Source organism: Notolepis coatsorum (assembly GCF_963971535.1).
Source record: "Notolepis coatsorum genome assembly, chromosome: 6".
In the NCBI taxonomy this organism is placed as follows: Eukaryota; Metazoa; Chordata; class Actinopteri; order Aulopiformes; family Paralepididae; genus Notolepis; species Notolepis coatsorum.
In genome coordinates, this window is record NC_140170.1 from 114505564 (window position 1) to 114522777 (window position 17214).

The 17214-nt window shown below is 43.8% G+C and overlaps 1 protein-coding gene across 3 annotated transcripts; it reads left to right on the forward strand.

Moving 5' to 3' along the window:
* The first annotated feature begins 4727 nt into the window (after positions 1-4727).
* On the forward strand, positions 4728-9145 carry sp7 (Sp7 transcription factor). 3 transcript variants are annotated; one of them, XM_084315995.1, is made up of 2 exons: positions 4728-4854; positions 6409-9145. In XM_084315995.1, the coding sequence occupies exons 1-2, from the start codon at positions 4819-4821 to the stop codon at positions 7747-7749; spliced, it is 1377 nt and encodes a 458-aa protein (XP_084172121.1). In that variant the 5' UTR covers positions 4728-4818; the 3' UTR covers positions 7750-9145. The 3 variants fall into 3 exon arrangements, with proteins under 3 accessions (XP_084172121.1, XP_084172123.1, XP_084172122.1); XM_084315997.1 differs by having other exon boundaries at positions 4755-4854; positions 6413-9145; XM_084315996.1 differs by having other exon boundaries at positions 4760-4839.
* The last annotated feature ends 8069 nt before the right edge of the window (positions 9146-17214 follow it).

Below are 17214 nucleotides of genomic sequence, written 5' to 3' on the forward strand. Positions count from 1 at the left end.
GGTGACTAGAGTCTTTGATTATTCTCTTAGCCTTGGCCATGCAACGCTTGTTATAAACGTCCTGGCTGAACGGGCCACTCTCTGTAGTCTGCTGCGGTCTTGTGCGGTGCTATTCCCAAACCAGGAGGTGATGTTACCAGTCAGGATGCTCTCTATTGTGCACAAGTAGAAGTTCTTAAGAATCTTCTGACTCATTTTGAACTTCCCTAGGCGCCTAAGGAAGTAGAGGCGTTGCTGTGCCTTCTTCACTACACTGTCAATGTGTGTGGTCCATGTCAAGTCCTCGGATATGTGCCCCGTCGATGCTGAGGGGGCTGTAGTCCCTGGCCCCCGACCTCCTAAAGTCCACAATCATCTCTTACGTTTAGCTGATGTTCAGGGAGAGACTGTTCTCCTGACACCACCGTGCCAGGTCCTCTTCCAGGTAGGCCCTCTCCTCGTTTGCAGAGATCAGGTCCACCACGACTGTGTCATCAGCAAAATTGATAATTGTATTGTTGTTCCGCTGTACCACACGGTCATGTGTGTACAGCGAGTAGAGGAGGAGGCTCAGAACACAGCCCTGGGGGGCCCCTGTGTTGAGAGTGATGGGTGAGGAGATGCAGTTGCCTGCTCTCACCACCTGGGGTCTACCCGTCAGGAAGTCCAAGACCCACTGGCAGAGGTCATAGTTCAAGCCCAGGTCCCTGAGCTTGGCTATGAGTTTGGAGGGGACTATGGTATTGCTGTAGTCGATGAATAGCATTCTCACATAGTTCCCCTGCCTTTTGTCCAGGTGTGATGCTGCTGTGTGCAGCACATGGGCTATGGTGTCCTCCATGGACCTGTTGGGGCAATATGCAAATTGCAGGGGGTCCAGGGTGTTGGGGAGGGAGGAACAGATGTAGCCCTTCACACGCTTCTCAAAGCACTTCATGGCTATGGAGGTGAGAGCTACAGGACGATAGTCGTTGAGGCAAGCAGGCGTGGATTTTTTGGGTACAGGGATAATGGTGGACTTTTTGTGGGTGGGGATGACAGACTGTTCTAAGGACAGGTTGAATATGTCAGTGAATACCGGTGAATACCGGTAGAACATCCTCATCTGAAATGGATGTGAAGGAAACCCCAAATAATCTCTAAACAATAGGCTGAGACTAATCTGTGAAATATATGATGCCAGTGTTTTGTTTCATGCATTGTGCAAAAACCTATAGACCTACCACTCCATGTGGGAGAAACCACTCATAACTTTCCCAATAACTGTCCACATGAAACACATCATCGTCTCATTAAGGCTTGATGGTGCCCCACCCACCACCCCAATCTTCCTCAAGCGTGCCATGCCTACCGTACCTACCTAAAAAAAAAAAAAAAACCCAAAGGGCAGAAAATAGAACAGAGAAAGCTTTTTGAAGAGGCTGTTAAGTGCTTAACACAATCTCTAATTATAGATTGCACCCTTCTCGTGTTTGAAGAGCACTGCAAATGGGGACAAGCCAAAGATTTTGATTACTAAAACTCTTATAAAAGCAGGAAAAGCAGCCCAGGCGGACCACTTAGCAGCGCTCGCTCTGGTGTAAGAGCTTTTACCTACTCTCTCATTTCACTCTAATGTAAAACATGGAGCATTAATGAACGCTAAGAAGAAAAGGAAAACTTTAACTTAAAGGCTCACACCAATAAGAGGCCATGTGCCAAATGAGAGAGGATGGAAATGCCTCAAAATGCTGCCACGTATGACAGATACACATGTGTGTCTATAGGAGCTTCTTGGGCAGTTTACTGTAGGTCCACAAGAGAGTCTCTTGTCTTTCCATCTAACCTTCCAACCTCTCTTTTAGGATGAATGAAGATGGCTTCTCTGTAACATTATACCAATATGAGCTGTTGCATAACCTTGTATCTGAAATCAGATTGAAAAATACACAGGGCTCACTATAGAGACGGTGGATAGATAGATAGATAGATAGATAGATAGATAGATAGATAGATAGATAGATAGATAGATAGATAGATAGATAGATAGATAGATAGATAGATAGATAGATAGATAGATAGATAGATAGATAGATAGATAGATAGATAGATAGATAGATAGATAGATAGATAGATAGATAGATAGATAGATAGATAGATAGATAGATAGATAGATAGATAGATAGATAGATAGATAGATAGATAGATAGATAGATAGATAGATAGATAGATAGATAGATAGATAGATAGATAGATAGATAGATAGATAGATAGATAGATAGATAGATAGATAGATAGATAGATAGATAGATAGATAGATAGATAGATAGATAGATAGATAGATAGATAGATAGATAGATAGATAGATAGATAGATAGATAGATAGATAGATAGATAGATAGATAGATAGATAGATAGATAGATAGATAGATAGATAGATAGATAGATAGATAGATAGATAGATAGATAGATAGATAGATAGATAGATAGATAGATAGATAGATAGATAGATAGATAGATAGATAGATAGATAGATAGATAGATAGATAGATAGATAGATAGATAGATAGATAGATAGATAGATAGATAGATAGATAGATAGATATAGACACAGCTCTTATTCTAAGGTGAGGTGTATGACTGTCGGTATGTCAGTGCAGAGTGTGTGACAGTGTAAACTATGTGTGTAGCAGTCTTTGTTCCTCTACTCACCCCCCCCCCCCCCCCCCCCATTTGGAATAAGAAAATAAAGCATTGAAGGTCAGTTGGAGAGCAGACTGCCAAATATAGTCTCTGTGTTCATGTGAGGGCCAGACTCTCCAGAACGACAAGCCCAACTCCGACCATGCCCTGTAATTGAGGAGAAAATAAGGACAGAAATTATATGTTTATTTTTGACAACAATTTTAATCTTCTGCACTCTCCTTCTGAAACAGAGACGCCCACAAAGGCGCTGAGAATCAAACCCGTAGGAGACTGTATAGGCTAGTACGTCTATTTATGCAATAAAGATAATATGACATTCTACCTAAAAGATTGATCAACTAAATCCCAATATGTTTTTACAGTGGGCTACATTTAATGAGATGAATGAGTTTAATTTGAGAAATAGAACATGTTGTTGCTATTTGATCACAATTTCAGCAGCACATCAGGCTTTTGGGTGCAAGGAGGATAAGAGGATATTTTAATTATATCAGAAATGTATTCATCTGTAGTTATATACAGTATGGTTTAGTTTACGGTACCTCAGCTTTACTCCAAGATGCTTGGCTTTCAAATGTAAATTAAACTTTGTTAGGCCTGATGCTTTTATATGGGGAAAAGAATCATACTCATATTTTTTATTTATTAGAACTTAATGAAGGAAAATGTATTAGGTTTAAAAATTCAAACAGTTGGCACGATTATTAGTGGATTTCTAACACTTGGTTTCTTAAACAGGATGGGATCGGAGGCCTTCCTCTAGTGGGTCCCACATGGCATGAAAGCAGCCTGGTTAAAGGACAAAAGGACATTTCTCATTTGGGTCCAAGACTGAATCTCTGGCCTAACATATAAAGCATAACTATCAAAACTCATTGTTATTGGTGCAGAAAAAAAATCCTTCAAGTGATTAATTAATGCCCAATGGTTGAAAATGATAGAAGTCTGATCCCCATCATAATTTAGAAACAAGAGACCACTATCACTCCCTCAAATCAATACCTAAAAGAAAGGTATGTTAAAAAGAATCTTGCAACAAAGAATATACTAACAAAACTATACATGTACCATTACATTTGTTAATGTCAAGTCACTACATGGGCCTAAGTTAATATTTCAGACACTAACATTATAAATATATTTTGACAAACCAACAATGTTATTATTTTATAGGCTCCATGTTGTTTTTGTTAGTATTTTCAAATGGCCTATTGGTTTTTATTGTCAATGTCTTCCTATTTTACCCCCCCCCCCCCCCACACACACACACACACAAACTCGTAATTCCACACCACTTGGCGTTGCAGTTCATTTTATTTGATGTGATTATCTCTTCTTTATTTTATTTAATGGCTCGATCTTTTCATTCTCCGCCTGTCTCTGTAGTTCACCATTTTTAACTGTCAGTTAATGTCTACAAAGCATTTAAGAATATTGAAAACAGAACGAGGGTTGAAACCAGAACAATAAAATCTCAAATGTAAACCACAAACCCGGCCAGCTTTATATCTTGATTTATGTGGCGTACATGTTCTTTTCCTTTTCCCTTTCTGAGAAAAACGGAAAAAGCAGCTCACTATTTTATTAACATCGCGGTCTATCGTATATTCGTATCCATAGGCGCTATTGCTTATAGATGCTTATAGCAACTTGGTCGGATATCATATTGTTGTGGCCCATTATCTCAAACAGCACAATCACGAAATGTTGTATCTACTATAAATTTATTAAAACACATTGTATAGAATCCAAGATATTTCTCCTGGTCCATGGTCCTCTCTCTGTGATGATGTTACAGACAGTTTATGAAATTGTGATCACTGATCGCACAACCTAATCGGCCTCGTGCAGATTGATGGAGCAATAATTCATTCATACATTATCTTCCGAAAATGCGACTCTCTCAATTTAGGAGATGTGGGGGGATGTTCTTTACCTCCACCAATCTCCATCCATCTGACTCCCCCTCTCTCAGTTTTTATTGCTTCTTAGCGGATCTTCAAAGAGCCCGTACCCTATAATTAGGGGGCGGGCTCCCCGTCTCTCAAAACACGTCCCCGCGCTCCTGCCCAAGTTCTTCCAAACTGTCCCAGGACCCCGAGCTGCGCGGCGCCCTCTTCCCTCTCAGCTTCTTGGGGATTTTGTTTCTCAGGGATGGCCGCATCTATTCTGGAGGTAGGGAATATCATTGTAAGTAGCCACATTTATTATCATTATTATTATTATTAGTTATATATATGTGTGTTTATTTTAAGACGTTTGTGAATGTTGAGGAAATACTGTCCTGTTTAGGCTTGTTGTAACTTGAAGTGAGGACGCATTTAACCCTTCTGGCATTTGAAGAGGTGTTCTTTCAAATTGATCAGAGATTGCATAACAACAAGTGAATCTATATTGCAACCGGACATACAAATATTATAATCAAAGTGGGGTGTCTTCATATTGACGCTGTTTTCACTGCGTAATTGTGATGATGCGTAATTGAGAACAATTCCAGCAGCCTTGCAGAACGTTTGGCTCGTTACTAAATGGGAGAAAACTGAGATGCATACTATGTTTGAGACAGAAGACAGACAGAAGAAATGATACAGGCAACAAGCATTACAACGCAGTACAAATCTTTAACTCTGTGATTGAGCGCAATTAACCTGGAAACGGCAGCCAAAGCAACAGGATACGCCGAGTTGACCGCAGGCTCTTATTGGGAAAGGGGGAGTCCGTATATAGACGCTCCAAACTGCATGCGCGTCCGGACAGTCCCGGTGATTAGGTCGGTACCGTACTGTAGCAGCCTGGGCTCCTGGGTCTGCGGTGTGGCCTGCAGGGACAGCCTGGGGGACTTACTTGGGGGAATCTGTAAAGGCTGATGAAATTAGATTGGCAGAACAAACGTTGTATAGGAATTTCAATAGCCTGAAGTGAATGTATACAATATGAGCCTATACCATCTGCCAAGTTATGGACAAGTAAAATGTTAGACTTGAGACATTTATCTTCACGATAAAAAAAAAGGAACCCCTTATAATTAGCATATGGATCAAATCAATTACATCTACACAAAAATACTAAGTAAAAGTCCTGTAATTATATTGTAAACTGAGGAGTGCCATGGTGAGCTTTGTGAAATAGCTTGAGAAAAAAGTTGATTTGACAAAAGTTCTGGTGAAATTGAGTAAACAAACAACAGGACAATGGCTAGACAGTTATTTGCGACACAATGCACCATTGTGGCAGGGCATAAACTTAGCATGCCCAACCGTTTCTTGATGCCATGGTGACCACTGGGGCCAAAACATGTTTGGCAAGATGTCTATGCATTGTAACTGGTAAACAATTACTGAGGCTGTGAACAGTGTGTACAACACTTAAGATATACAGTCTGGCAAAGTCAATCCTCACATGTAGTCCCTTCACGTGGGGATTACATAAATTGTTTGAAAAAGCTTTGAAGCAGACATTGGAATCTTCGCCAAAATAAAGAAAGGACTATACCAACAATAGACAGTGGTTTAAATGAAACTAAAAACCAAGGGGATTCCTCTCTCTGTGAGTAGAGCAGAACTTTCACAAGCGTAAACACACACAGCCCTAAATTACCCTGACCACTTATAGAGAGCAAGAGAAGCCGACAGGGGCTGTCAGACATACGCTTTTTATTAGAGTTGACACTGACAGAAGCAGCAGCAGCCATTTCCTGCAGACAGACAGACAGTCTCATGTTCCGTCTCCTCCCCTTCTCCCTAGGAAGAAGGTCGCTATGGCTCCAGTCCTCTGGCTATGCTGACTGCTACCTGTAACAAGTTTGGCAACACCAGCCCCATCAGGGATTCAGCCACTCCTGGTAAGATCGGCAGTACCACTCCAGTAAGGAAGCCCTACGCCATGACCTCCGACCTTCAGGCAGCTAAGAACGGGCGGGCCGCAGACGGCAGCGGCCTGGCGGACTCCTACACTGGCTCCTTCACGACAGGCGGAGGAGGAGGACTCCTCACCCCCACAGGCAGCCCCCCTCCCTCTGCCGGAGGCTACAGCACAGAGTACAACCCTTTCTCTCACTCCTTCCAGACCTCCATCGCCCAGGACCCCTCTCTCCTGGTGTCCAAGGCCCACGCCACTGCTGACTGCCTCACCAGTGTTTACACCTCCTTGGATATGACACACACCTACAGCTCCTGGTACAAGACTGGCATTCACCCTGGCATCACTGCCGCCCCGGCCAACGCCGCGTCCTCGTGGTGGGATGTCCACCCCAACTCTAACTGGCTGAGTGCAGCCCAGCCCCAGGCGGACACAGGCCTCCAGGGCTCCCTGCAGCCTGTCACACCCCAGGCCTCGCTCAGCCCACAGCTGCCCAACTACAGTTCCGACTTCACCTCCCTAAACCCAGCGCAGTACCCTTCTGTGGGCCTGGGCTCCTCTTCACACCTGCTCCAGCCCTCCCAGCACATGCTTCCCCAGGACATGTACAAGCCCAAGCCTGTGGCCAATGCCGGGCTAATGGAGAGCCCCATGGGCCTGAAGCCTGCCAGGGGGTCAGGGGGTTATGGTGGAGGAGGGACCCCCACCAGGTCCTCATGTGACTGCCCCAACTGCCAGGAGCTGGAGAGGCTAGGAGCCTCGGCTGCCTCTCTGAGGAAGAAGCCGGTCCACAGCTGCCACATCCCGGGCTGTGGGAAGGTGTACGGCAAGGCCTCCCACCTCAAAGCCCACCTGCGCTGGCACACCGGCGAGCGGCCCTTCGTCTGCAACTGGCTGTTCTGTGGGAAGCGATTCACCCGCTCAGACGAACTGGAGAGGCACGTGCGCACGCACACACGGGAGAAGAAGTTCACCTGCCTCCTGTGCAACAAGCGCTTCACGCGCAGCGACCACCTGTCCAAGCACCAGAAGACCCACGCAGAGTCTGCTCTGCAGGGGAAAGGCGTGGCTGGGGAGGGAGAGGTGGATCCCAGGAGTGAGGAGACCCCAGACCTTAACAACACTGCTGTAGCCATCAACGCGGTCTCCGACTCAGTCACCAACGGCGAGGAGAAGAGCGGCACACCTAACGGAGTGGAGAACAGCAGTGGGCTGTTGGAGATCTGACGTCACGCTTCGTATTGATGCAGCGCCGTTCTAAGGCGAGGTTGTGTTGTTGTGATAAGGTTTACCCGGTAAAACAAACAAGACAAAGAGACACAATTTTTTTTGTTTCAAGACATGCTGAAGATGCAATGGACAACGTTTGAAATAACTTTTATGATGACTGTTTGAACATGTTGCAGGTTGCAATCAATTTACATTCTGTGGACCACACACACACTATACATGCGCACACATACACTCACATGCATAAACAAACTTGCACACGTACACACACACACACACACACACACACACACACACACACACACACACACACACACACACACACACACACACACACACACACACACACACACACACACACACACACACACACACACACACAAGTTTGCACACACATATAGTAGCCTACACACGCTCTCGCTCTGCATTTCAAATGAGACAAACCACTAGGGAGAAAATGTAATCTGCAGAAGCAGAAGGAAAAAAGAGGAAAGACGTTTTAGAAGGAGAGACTTATGTTTAGTAATATGATGGAGCATAGCATGCCTGGCAAGAAAGCAGATTTACAGCAGTTCTTTGATTGTTATTATTCTTGAAACAGAAGATCAATGGACAGTCCATCATACTGGTTTTAGTTGCCAAAGACAATTTGATGTAAAGATTTTTGCATCTCACATTTGTGCCTTTTTTGCTTCCACTATGTCTTATTTAATGTCATATTTACATAAAAGAATCTAATTTATGTCTTAAATTATAACACATGAAAGATTATCTTGCATAACACAGGCGGTATTATAATACCTGACAAAACTGCAAGAGAACTGAAGCTGGCCATAAATAATTGATTAAATTAAGCCTTTTTGTTTGATCTATTTATTGATAATAAGGCGATGTTGGTGCTATAGGAGATTTATTTATAGATCTTGAAGTTAGATGTATCTGTAAACTATTTCTATATAACCTTTTAATTGTGAAGTCTTCACACCTGACAAAGTAATGGTCAATAAGGGCTTCCCCTTGTTTGTACATGATGTTAGGCAAGTTATTTTTCTACCTTTTTATGTAATGCTGTTTTTTAAAAGCTTGTCGTTTTCAACAAGAAGAAGGGTGTGAGGGCGATAATAAGAGATAATATAGTGAGAGTAAAAAGGGAGAAAGATGACATATAAATGATAACTTGTTGCAGCTGATTTTGTGTCATGATTTCTGATAGAACCAAAGATTTTTGTCGTTTGCATTCTTTATTTTTTTTGCAGGATGAGAAAGGAGCTTATAAAATAAATGTAAATAATGATACAAGCATGAACTTGGTGGAGACATACATGTTGTAACTGTCATGGTGTGGAATCGTGACTATTTTGGTGCTTTTGAAAGTAAAGACGATTCAACTGAATATCACTCACTGGTGTTATTTGGTATCCAATATTGTTTAGTGTAACAGGATTGTCCAAGGAGTCAAGGATGACCTCAGAGAAAATTGTGAAGGCAGTTGTACAGCATGTAATAAAGAACTAGAGCAACGCACAAGATCAGCATCAAAGAGTCTGTACACTGTTAAACTCACGAAGACAATCCTGATGAAGATCCTCATGCGAGTGACACGTTGATCTCTCAGTAAACACAAGCTGGGAGCAGATTTAATAGTGTGAGTGGACTTTTGAGTTTTACACCTCACAACCGCAGTTTAAATAAATCCACTGCTACATCTAGCCCCCCCCCCCTACCACTCCATCTACTCCTCCACCACCTTACTCCATTCCACTCACTCCCTCTCTTTCTTTTTCATATTGGGACTGTATTTCCACCTCATACGGCTGACCGAATACCTTCATTATCTTTTGTGGCGCAAACAAAGCAGTCCACTGAGGTGAACTCTTGGTTCCACACAATGATCCCCTTTCAGAGAGCCACTGTAGTTACACTCAGGGCAATCACTCCACTCTCCAACCTAAGAGGGGTAATTACAGCGAGCGATGCTCCAGCGAAGTGAGTAGATGAGGGGGGGGGGGGGGGGGGGGGCAGGTAGTGGTTGTATTGTTTATTGAGGGAGGCGGTCAAACAAAGGACCCCAATTAAGGTGAGATGCAGGATGAAGGACGTGCATGAAGAGGCCAGGCTGACCAGCGGGCGTGTTTCACATCCTGACAGAAGGGTGTTCCTGGGGGATGGGTCACGCGGTTCATTTTTGCTATTGCGTGGGGGCAATTACAGCACGCATGTCTGCATGAGTTTAGATCCCAGCTCGTGCTAGTGTTCCATCTCGCTCTATCCGCTCTTGCATCTTCACTGAAGTTACTGCAAAGGCTGATAAAAATGCTTGAGGTGGGTGGACTACAGTATACCTACCTAAAGAGGTCACGTAAAGGAAGGACTGTCATGCCAGACTGTATATAGTACCATAGACCACACCTTAACATGATATAAGAGAACCTGACAAAGAAACATCCAACCCCTTAGCAAGGGAGTGTACTGTATGACACATTCCTCTTGATATACGACCCAATAATGTCTCTTAATGGATACCGTCATCTTGGTAAAGTATGATGACAAGTTATGTTGGAGATTGAAACTCTAACTCTATAATTCTTCAGTGAAACTGTTGAAAATGTTTTCCCACACAGTTGGAACGCTGCAGTGTCGTGACAAAGTGTGTCCGTGGATTTTCTTTTTAAGCTTCCATATGGAAAAAGTAATAAATATCAGCATCAGACGAGGGAGCAGCAGACCTGCTGAACCCCCCGGAGCCCTGGACTCTCCTGGCATTTACACGTCCCGAGCTGCATGGTTCCAATTTAGGTCGTCTAATGAGCTGTAGTTGAGGTCAATTTATATGAAACGTCCCGGGGCCGGCTCTGTCATCAGGGCCTGACATGTTTACGGTGGTCTGAAGTGGGCGCGCGGTCAAAGCAGACGGTGTGGGGGGTGGGGGGTATGGGTAGGGTGTGTCAGGCCAGTGAGTAAGGGTGAGGGGGGGGGGGGGGTCAGTGGCTTTTTAGAACCTCTGCCGCTGTTGCTGGTGTTTTGCTGCCTCGTTTTATACCCAGCAGTGGTGGTGGTGGTGGTACAACCTTAACTTAATTTTTATTTAGAAAGCCAGGAAACATTAAGTGTCGCTTCAAATACAGTCATAAAAAAAAAGATAAATATACATTATGGTGACACGACAGACCAAAAAAGGGGAATCTGGACAATCTGTTCCATATGGTTTGCCCTCTGCCCCCTCCTCCTCCATTTAGAAACTAGAGCACATGTATACATGGTGGTAGTTTGTATCATTGCACCACGTAGCACTGTAGGAGACCGGAATTCAAAGAAAAAAAGGAATTGTGAATGATGTTAAAGCCGTAACACAGTCCCATTTCCAGCTCCTTTAAAAGGGGCACTTCACCAAAAAACAATGCTGATTTATTTCACACATAATCTCACACACATCCAAAAACTCTAAACAGTTTTGCACACATTTGTTTAGTTTGACAGTTATTAAGCGTAAATGAGTTTGAATATGGCCACCAGTGATGGGACATGGATTCCTTGTGTTGTGTTAATTACAGTATCATAAAATGAGGTAGATAAAAAAAAAAAAAAAAAAGCAATACAATGTCTTATAGCGACATCTTGTGATTTCATTGAGCTATAATTAACACAACACAAGGATTCAATGTCCCTAATGACATCACTGGTGGCCATATTCAAACGCATTTACTCTCTATATCTGTCCAAAGTAAATGCATGTGTGTAAACATTTAGTTTTTGGATGTGCGTGAGATTATGTGCAAAATAAATCAGCCATGTTTATTGCGGCACTTTAAAGACCTTTTACAGCAAAACATTCAATCAACAAGTGTTTAATATAGTCCTTAAGACTCAATAAGTAATGTGAACCCATGCTATTTAATGAATTACCTCTGGAACTCCCTGAGAGGTTATTTCCCCCCGACCGCTCATCACTCCCCCCCTGAAAATGTGTGGAAGGCTCAGAAATCATGTGTTTAAGCCGAATGCTAAAGAAACTCCCTTTCCCCCCCATTATCTGCTACTTACTGAAGAGTTATGGGAAACAATGGAGGACTGTGACGCAGCCACAGGCACTGGTACCTGCTTCCTCCAGCCCTCCAGTAGAACAGGGTCAGGAGGGGAGGTACTTGAAGGTAAGACAAAGGGACAGGTGTCTGCAGGTGTGACTGGGCTTCTGTGGTGGGGCTGTGGGGGAGGGGAGAGTGGGTCTGTGTGTGCGTGCGCGTCCCCAGTCTTATAAAGTTCTATGGTGTGCGGCCAGAGGCTCAGCAGCCAGGCTGGAAGTAAAAACAAGATAAGGTCTTCTGGGGGGGGGGGGGACTGGCCTGAGTGCACCACAAGATAACCTGCAGGTCAGCAGAGGTCAGGTGGAATAAAACAGAGTAGAAGAGAGGAGGACGTTAAGATAAGAGAGGGGGTGAGAGGTGAAAAGGTCATGTCGCTTATGTAGATTAGAACTACTTCATTCCCAAATACCAACATCTTTTTTATTAAATTTTTTACATCCATTATTGAGCCATGGACACATCCGCTAAGTATAATAAGCAGAACAGGGTTGCTGCCCCCAGTGGTTACTGTGGGTATCCTCATATGCGCTCCTTCATTCATGCTTTACAATCATACTGTGTACTGCAGTGCTGTAGTGGAGACCACCTAAAGTGGGACCGAATCAAGACCAGAGCCTGTCAAATTTGAGTCAAGACCAAGACCAGAACAATGCCAGTCCAAACAAATGGGTTGTTTATAAACCTAACGCTTATCTTAACCCCAACCTTACTGGGCCCCTCACACCTAACCTCAACTGATACTCATGCACTATTATGTCCTGTGAAACCATGGTCCCTGCGGTGAAATGCCGTGAAAATAAGCTGTACCCATGGTGATAGACAGGAGGATAATGACAACGCTACATTTGTGTACTTGATGATATCACGCCTCTCTCTCCTCTTCTTCCTAGTCTCTTCACTGAATCAGTAAAACTGATAGGACGGAATACACACTCAAAAACCAAAAGAAACTACAGTGGTCTGTGTGGCTCTGTCAATGTTGAACCTTCATGCTTTCAACAGCACTGTAATACAAACTGTCATCATGGCCATTCATACCACACCAGTTCATACCACACTATAGCACTGGTCCTCCCTTACTGCAGGATGCACCAAATACACCACTAAACGAGGCCATTTTGTTTACAGCAACTGTGGGAGGGTTGTGGGCGACTCTATGCCCCTTTAAAAAGATAATATGCTTCCCATTTAATGGCCTCCGGATGACAAATTGCTTCCAGGGGAAAATTAAGCTAAGACATTTTTATGTGTGACACTTTAAAAAAGACACATTCGCTCAACTTAACGTCCTTTGACGTTCATAATTAAATTACCCGCCATAGAGGTGCAGTCAGAAAAACTCAGTATCCGCTTACTGTCCCTCCCAGGGCACGGACGGAACTTGAAAATCTATATCAGCATATAAATTTACCCTTGAATAAATCATTGTGTCAATTATGTAATGACAACACACATTTCCTAATCTAAATTAAACCCAGATTGGGAACGTTGGTCAGGGTCACACAGGGAGATCTATAGTAAGAACATAAGAGACTGCTATGGTTTCTTTAATTTCTAAACCCAATGGAAAGTCTTATTCACTGACAAGACCAAATAGGCCTGAACACTGTGACGGCACAGAGCAAATAGCTCTTGGAGACTGTAGGAAAAACACTTAGAAAATTGGTGCCCATTACAACCTAATACCCTTACAAATATATAGAGCACCCATAAACTGCTCTTTCCTTCTGAAAACGCTTACTATCTGATGGTATTCTGATTGACACGCAGCCCAAAACCATCCTTGTTTTTTCTCTTTTTTTTCTTTCGACTCAAAGCCACTAAATACTTCCCTTGGAACATTTAAAAGGGAAGGGATTTAGGAGAGACAGAGCGCAGGGAAGGAACGGCGCAGAGGAAGCACATAACCCAGAGAGAAGGGAAAAAATAAACACAATGAGAGATAGACCTGCCATTACAAGATAGAGAGAACACAATGAGAGATAGACCTGCCATTACAAGATAGAGAGAACACAATGAGAGATAGACCTGCCATTACAAGATAGAGAGAACACAATGAGAGATAGACCTGCCATTACAAGTAAAGCAGAGGACACAAGAAAACAACAATTAGATCAGGGTTTGGATGAAGGGAGAGAAAATAAAAGGAGGAGGAATTGGGAGAGAGGAGAGGGAGAGGTGGGGACCAAGAGAGAGAATGACAGAGAAGGAGACAAAAATGACAGGGATAGTGTAAAGAAAAGACAGTCTGCACACGCGCACATTCGAGAGACGGGGAATGAGAAAAAGAGAGAAAGACAGTCAGAGAGAGAGAGAGAGATGGAGTCAATACGAAGCAGAATCAGTGAGTGATTTGGGCTGGGAGCGGGGTTGGCAGGGTTCTGGTGGAGGAGTGTGGTGGTTCAGAAGTTCTCCAGCGCGAGGCGCCAGCGTGTCCGGCGGAGGCCCTGACCATGAGCTGCCTCAACCCCCCCGGAGCCACGGCCACAAAACCCCCTCCCGCCTCCCCCCTCCCTTCACCACCGACAACCACCACCCCTCCAACCCCAAAGCCACTGGCAGGCAGCGCTCCACTGTAGCTGCTGCTGCCGCTGCATGTTTATTTAATATTCAGAAAGAAATTGAAATATCTTTGTGGCTTAACACACACATATATACACAGTTACATGCGTGTACACACACAAACACAGAAGTGCACGCGCACACACAAATACACATGCATGCAGGCACACACACACACATCATCACCACCAAATATAAATAAATAAAGCCGAATAATAATATTCTCTTGATCTATGGCCAAGAATAGAGGGAGAATATCTCTCCCTCCCTTTTCAAATGGTGTTTTGAAAGGCGTAGTGGGAGGAGTGTAAATGCCTGACGCTGGGTATAAGGCCGACGCCCACCGAGGAGAGAGATCCTCCCACATGACATGAAGTAAACACTGAATATGAAAGATTAGGCCCCCCGAGTGTGACATATTATCACATAAAGAGTGTAAAGTCAATATGAATGTAAGATGATCTCAATTATTTCTTATGCAAGACTGCTGTTTTGAATTATGGACAGATGCGTAGATGGAGGGATGGATTCCTATCTCTTACATGAAGTTGTTGTTTAAATAGTGTCTTTAATTTCATTATCTTCAACAATCAAGTATTTCTGAGGTTTATTTATGGAGAGCTGAGTAAGTGGTCTGCCTATGGGAGCATACATGAGGTGTTCATAGAGTGTTGAATGAGCTAATTCTCTTGTAATTATATTGTGCTTACACATACATGTCCATGTGTGTGTTTACAGTATGTGAAAATGTGTGTGTGTGTGTGTGTGTGTGTGTGTGTGTGTGTGTGTGTGTGTGTGTGTGTGTGTGTGTGTCTATCAGTGAGCTGGATGCAATCCTACCTGGAGGGGAGAGAACAGATGGTGGAGGTAAACGGTACCCTATCCCCCCCCTCCCAGTGAGCTGTGCCACAAGGAAGCATACTAGGACCGCTACTGTTCCTAATTTATGCAAATGCATGGCATCCAATGTAATAAAAAAAAATGTCAACCAACAAACTACATTATTGTACCGGATCTCCTCTCTGGTAAACAAGAATACCCTGAAGACTCTGGCAGGAGCACTCATTCAAGGGTACTACGACTATGCTTGCACCTCATGGTACCAAAGCACCTCAAAGGCGCTTAAAACAAAATTACAAACATCACAAAACAAACTGGTCAGACTACTGCTTGAACTTACTCCTAGAACCCACCTCACCCCTGCCCACTTTGACAACCTAGGATGGCTTAGAGTAGACGACAGAGTACAGCAACTTGCAATGGGCCTGGTCTACAAGATACACTACACGACTAAGGTACCCATGTACATGGCAAAATACTTCCCAAAGGTCAGTGAATACCATGACCACAACACCAGAGTGAGCGCCACAAATCATGTTAAACCCAGATTCGGCTCAAACAAGGGACTAAACACGTTTCGCAATTATGCCACATCAATGTGGAACGCCCTACCCACAGCTGTAAAGGAATGTGAATCACTACCCACTTTTAAAACCACTCTCAAGGAGCACCTACGGGAAACTGCAATTCGAAACTGGCCCCTGTAAATGTCTAACCCAACCCCCGCCAATGTACAGTAAACGTCCTAACCCAATAATACACAAGACCCTCTTCTTGGGACCAAGTAAGGTTTCGTCGATAATCCAATGTACAGTTGAATTGAAAATGGGGGACCCTGATGTAAACAAGACGAAAGTCTTTCTCTGGTCTGCATCCCCTTAACAATTGTGTGTATTGAGCTGTACTGTATTGTACCCATTCTGCAATCTGTTAATAAACTTTTCAATCAATCAATCACACACACCTATAATGATTCTCTGATCATTAAGCGATTCTTTCAGACAGAAATCCCTTAAACAGCCTTGGTTTTGGACTCCATGCGATCCCCCTCCTGTCTCCTCTCTCTCTCAGCAGCCACCAACCACTGCTGCCGCCAAAAATAACACTGGAGCGCCACTCGAATCCGCGCCCCGCCACAGCGCTGCCTGGCCGCAAGAGAGGGATCAAAACACACACAAAAAAGGAAACACATCATACCGGGGAGGGGGGGCGGGGGGTTGGTGGCGGGGAGCAATTCATATTCTAGCTCCATGCTTAAAGATATCTACTGATGATTTTGGCAACGACGGAACCACACATACTAATATACCAGGCCAAGATGGGAAGGGGAGGGGAGAAATGAGTGTGTGTGTGCGAGCGAGTTTTTATGCGTGTGTTCATTTCCATTTGTGCATGTCTGTGCAGTATGCATACATGTGTGTGTGTGTGTGTGTGTGTAGTGTAGATGAAAGTATGACATCTCAAGACAGGATCCATTACAGATCTCAAGTCAGTAATTTAACACTAGCCCAATAAGGACACTTACAATATCATGTTAAAGGCCAATAAATTAGGGCCTAAAACCAACAACTAAAAGTCTGGTGAACAAGACAAATTAGCGTTGAAAGTATGACTAAGGAGGAGTGGTGTGCCCTTGTCACAGATAAATCCTGGCACTGTGATTGTAGGTTTGGGACCTCAAACTTCGGAGACAGCTTTGCTCATTGTCAAGGCCGTTTCACTTTGTGTTACGTTTGGCAACACATGCTTATCCACACTGACACACATTTGCCAGTGAATAGACGTGCGGCCGAAAGAGTAAAAGTCGTATTTCAACAGTGTGGCCAATAGAGGTTATGAGCTAACCTTCTTTCTTGGGATTGATTTGACCGTGACCAACCATATAAACAAAAAAGGAAATTTAGTATGTTTTACACTGGTCATAACCTAACCTATGCATATCTTCCATCGGCTCTTGTTCATGCCATGCACAGTTACT

Coding starts and splice junctions, on each gene's coding strand:
- sp7 (XM_084315995.1), top strand. CDS start 4,819: ATGGCCGCATCTATTCTGGAGGTAGGGAATATCATT. Junction 4,855..6,408: donor TGGAGGTAGGGAATATCATT/GTAAGTAGCCAC, acceptor CCTTCTCCCTAG/GAAGAAGGTCGCTATGGCTC.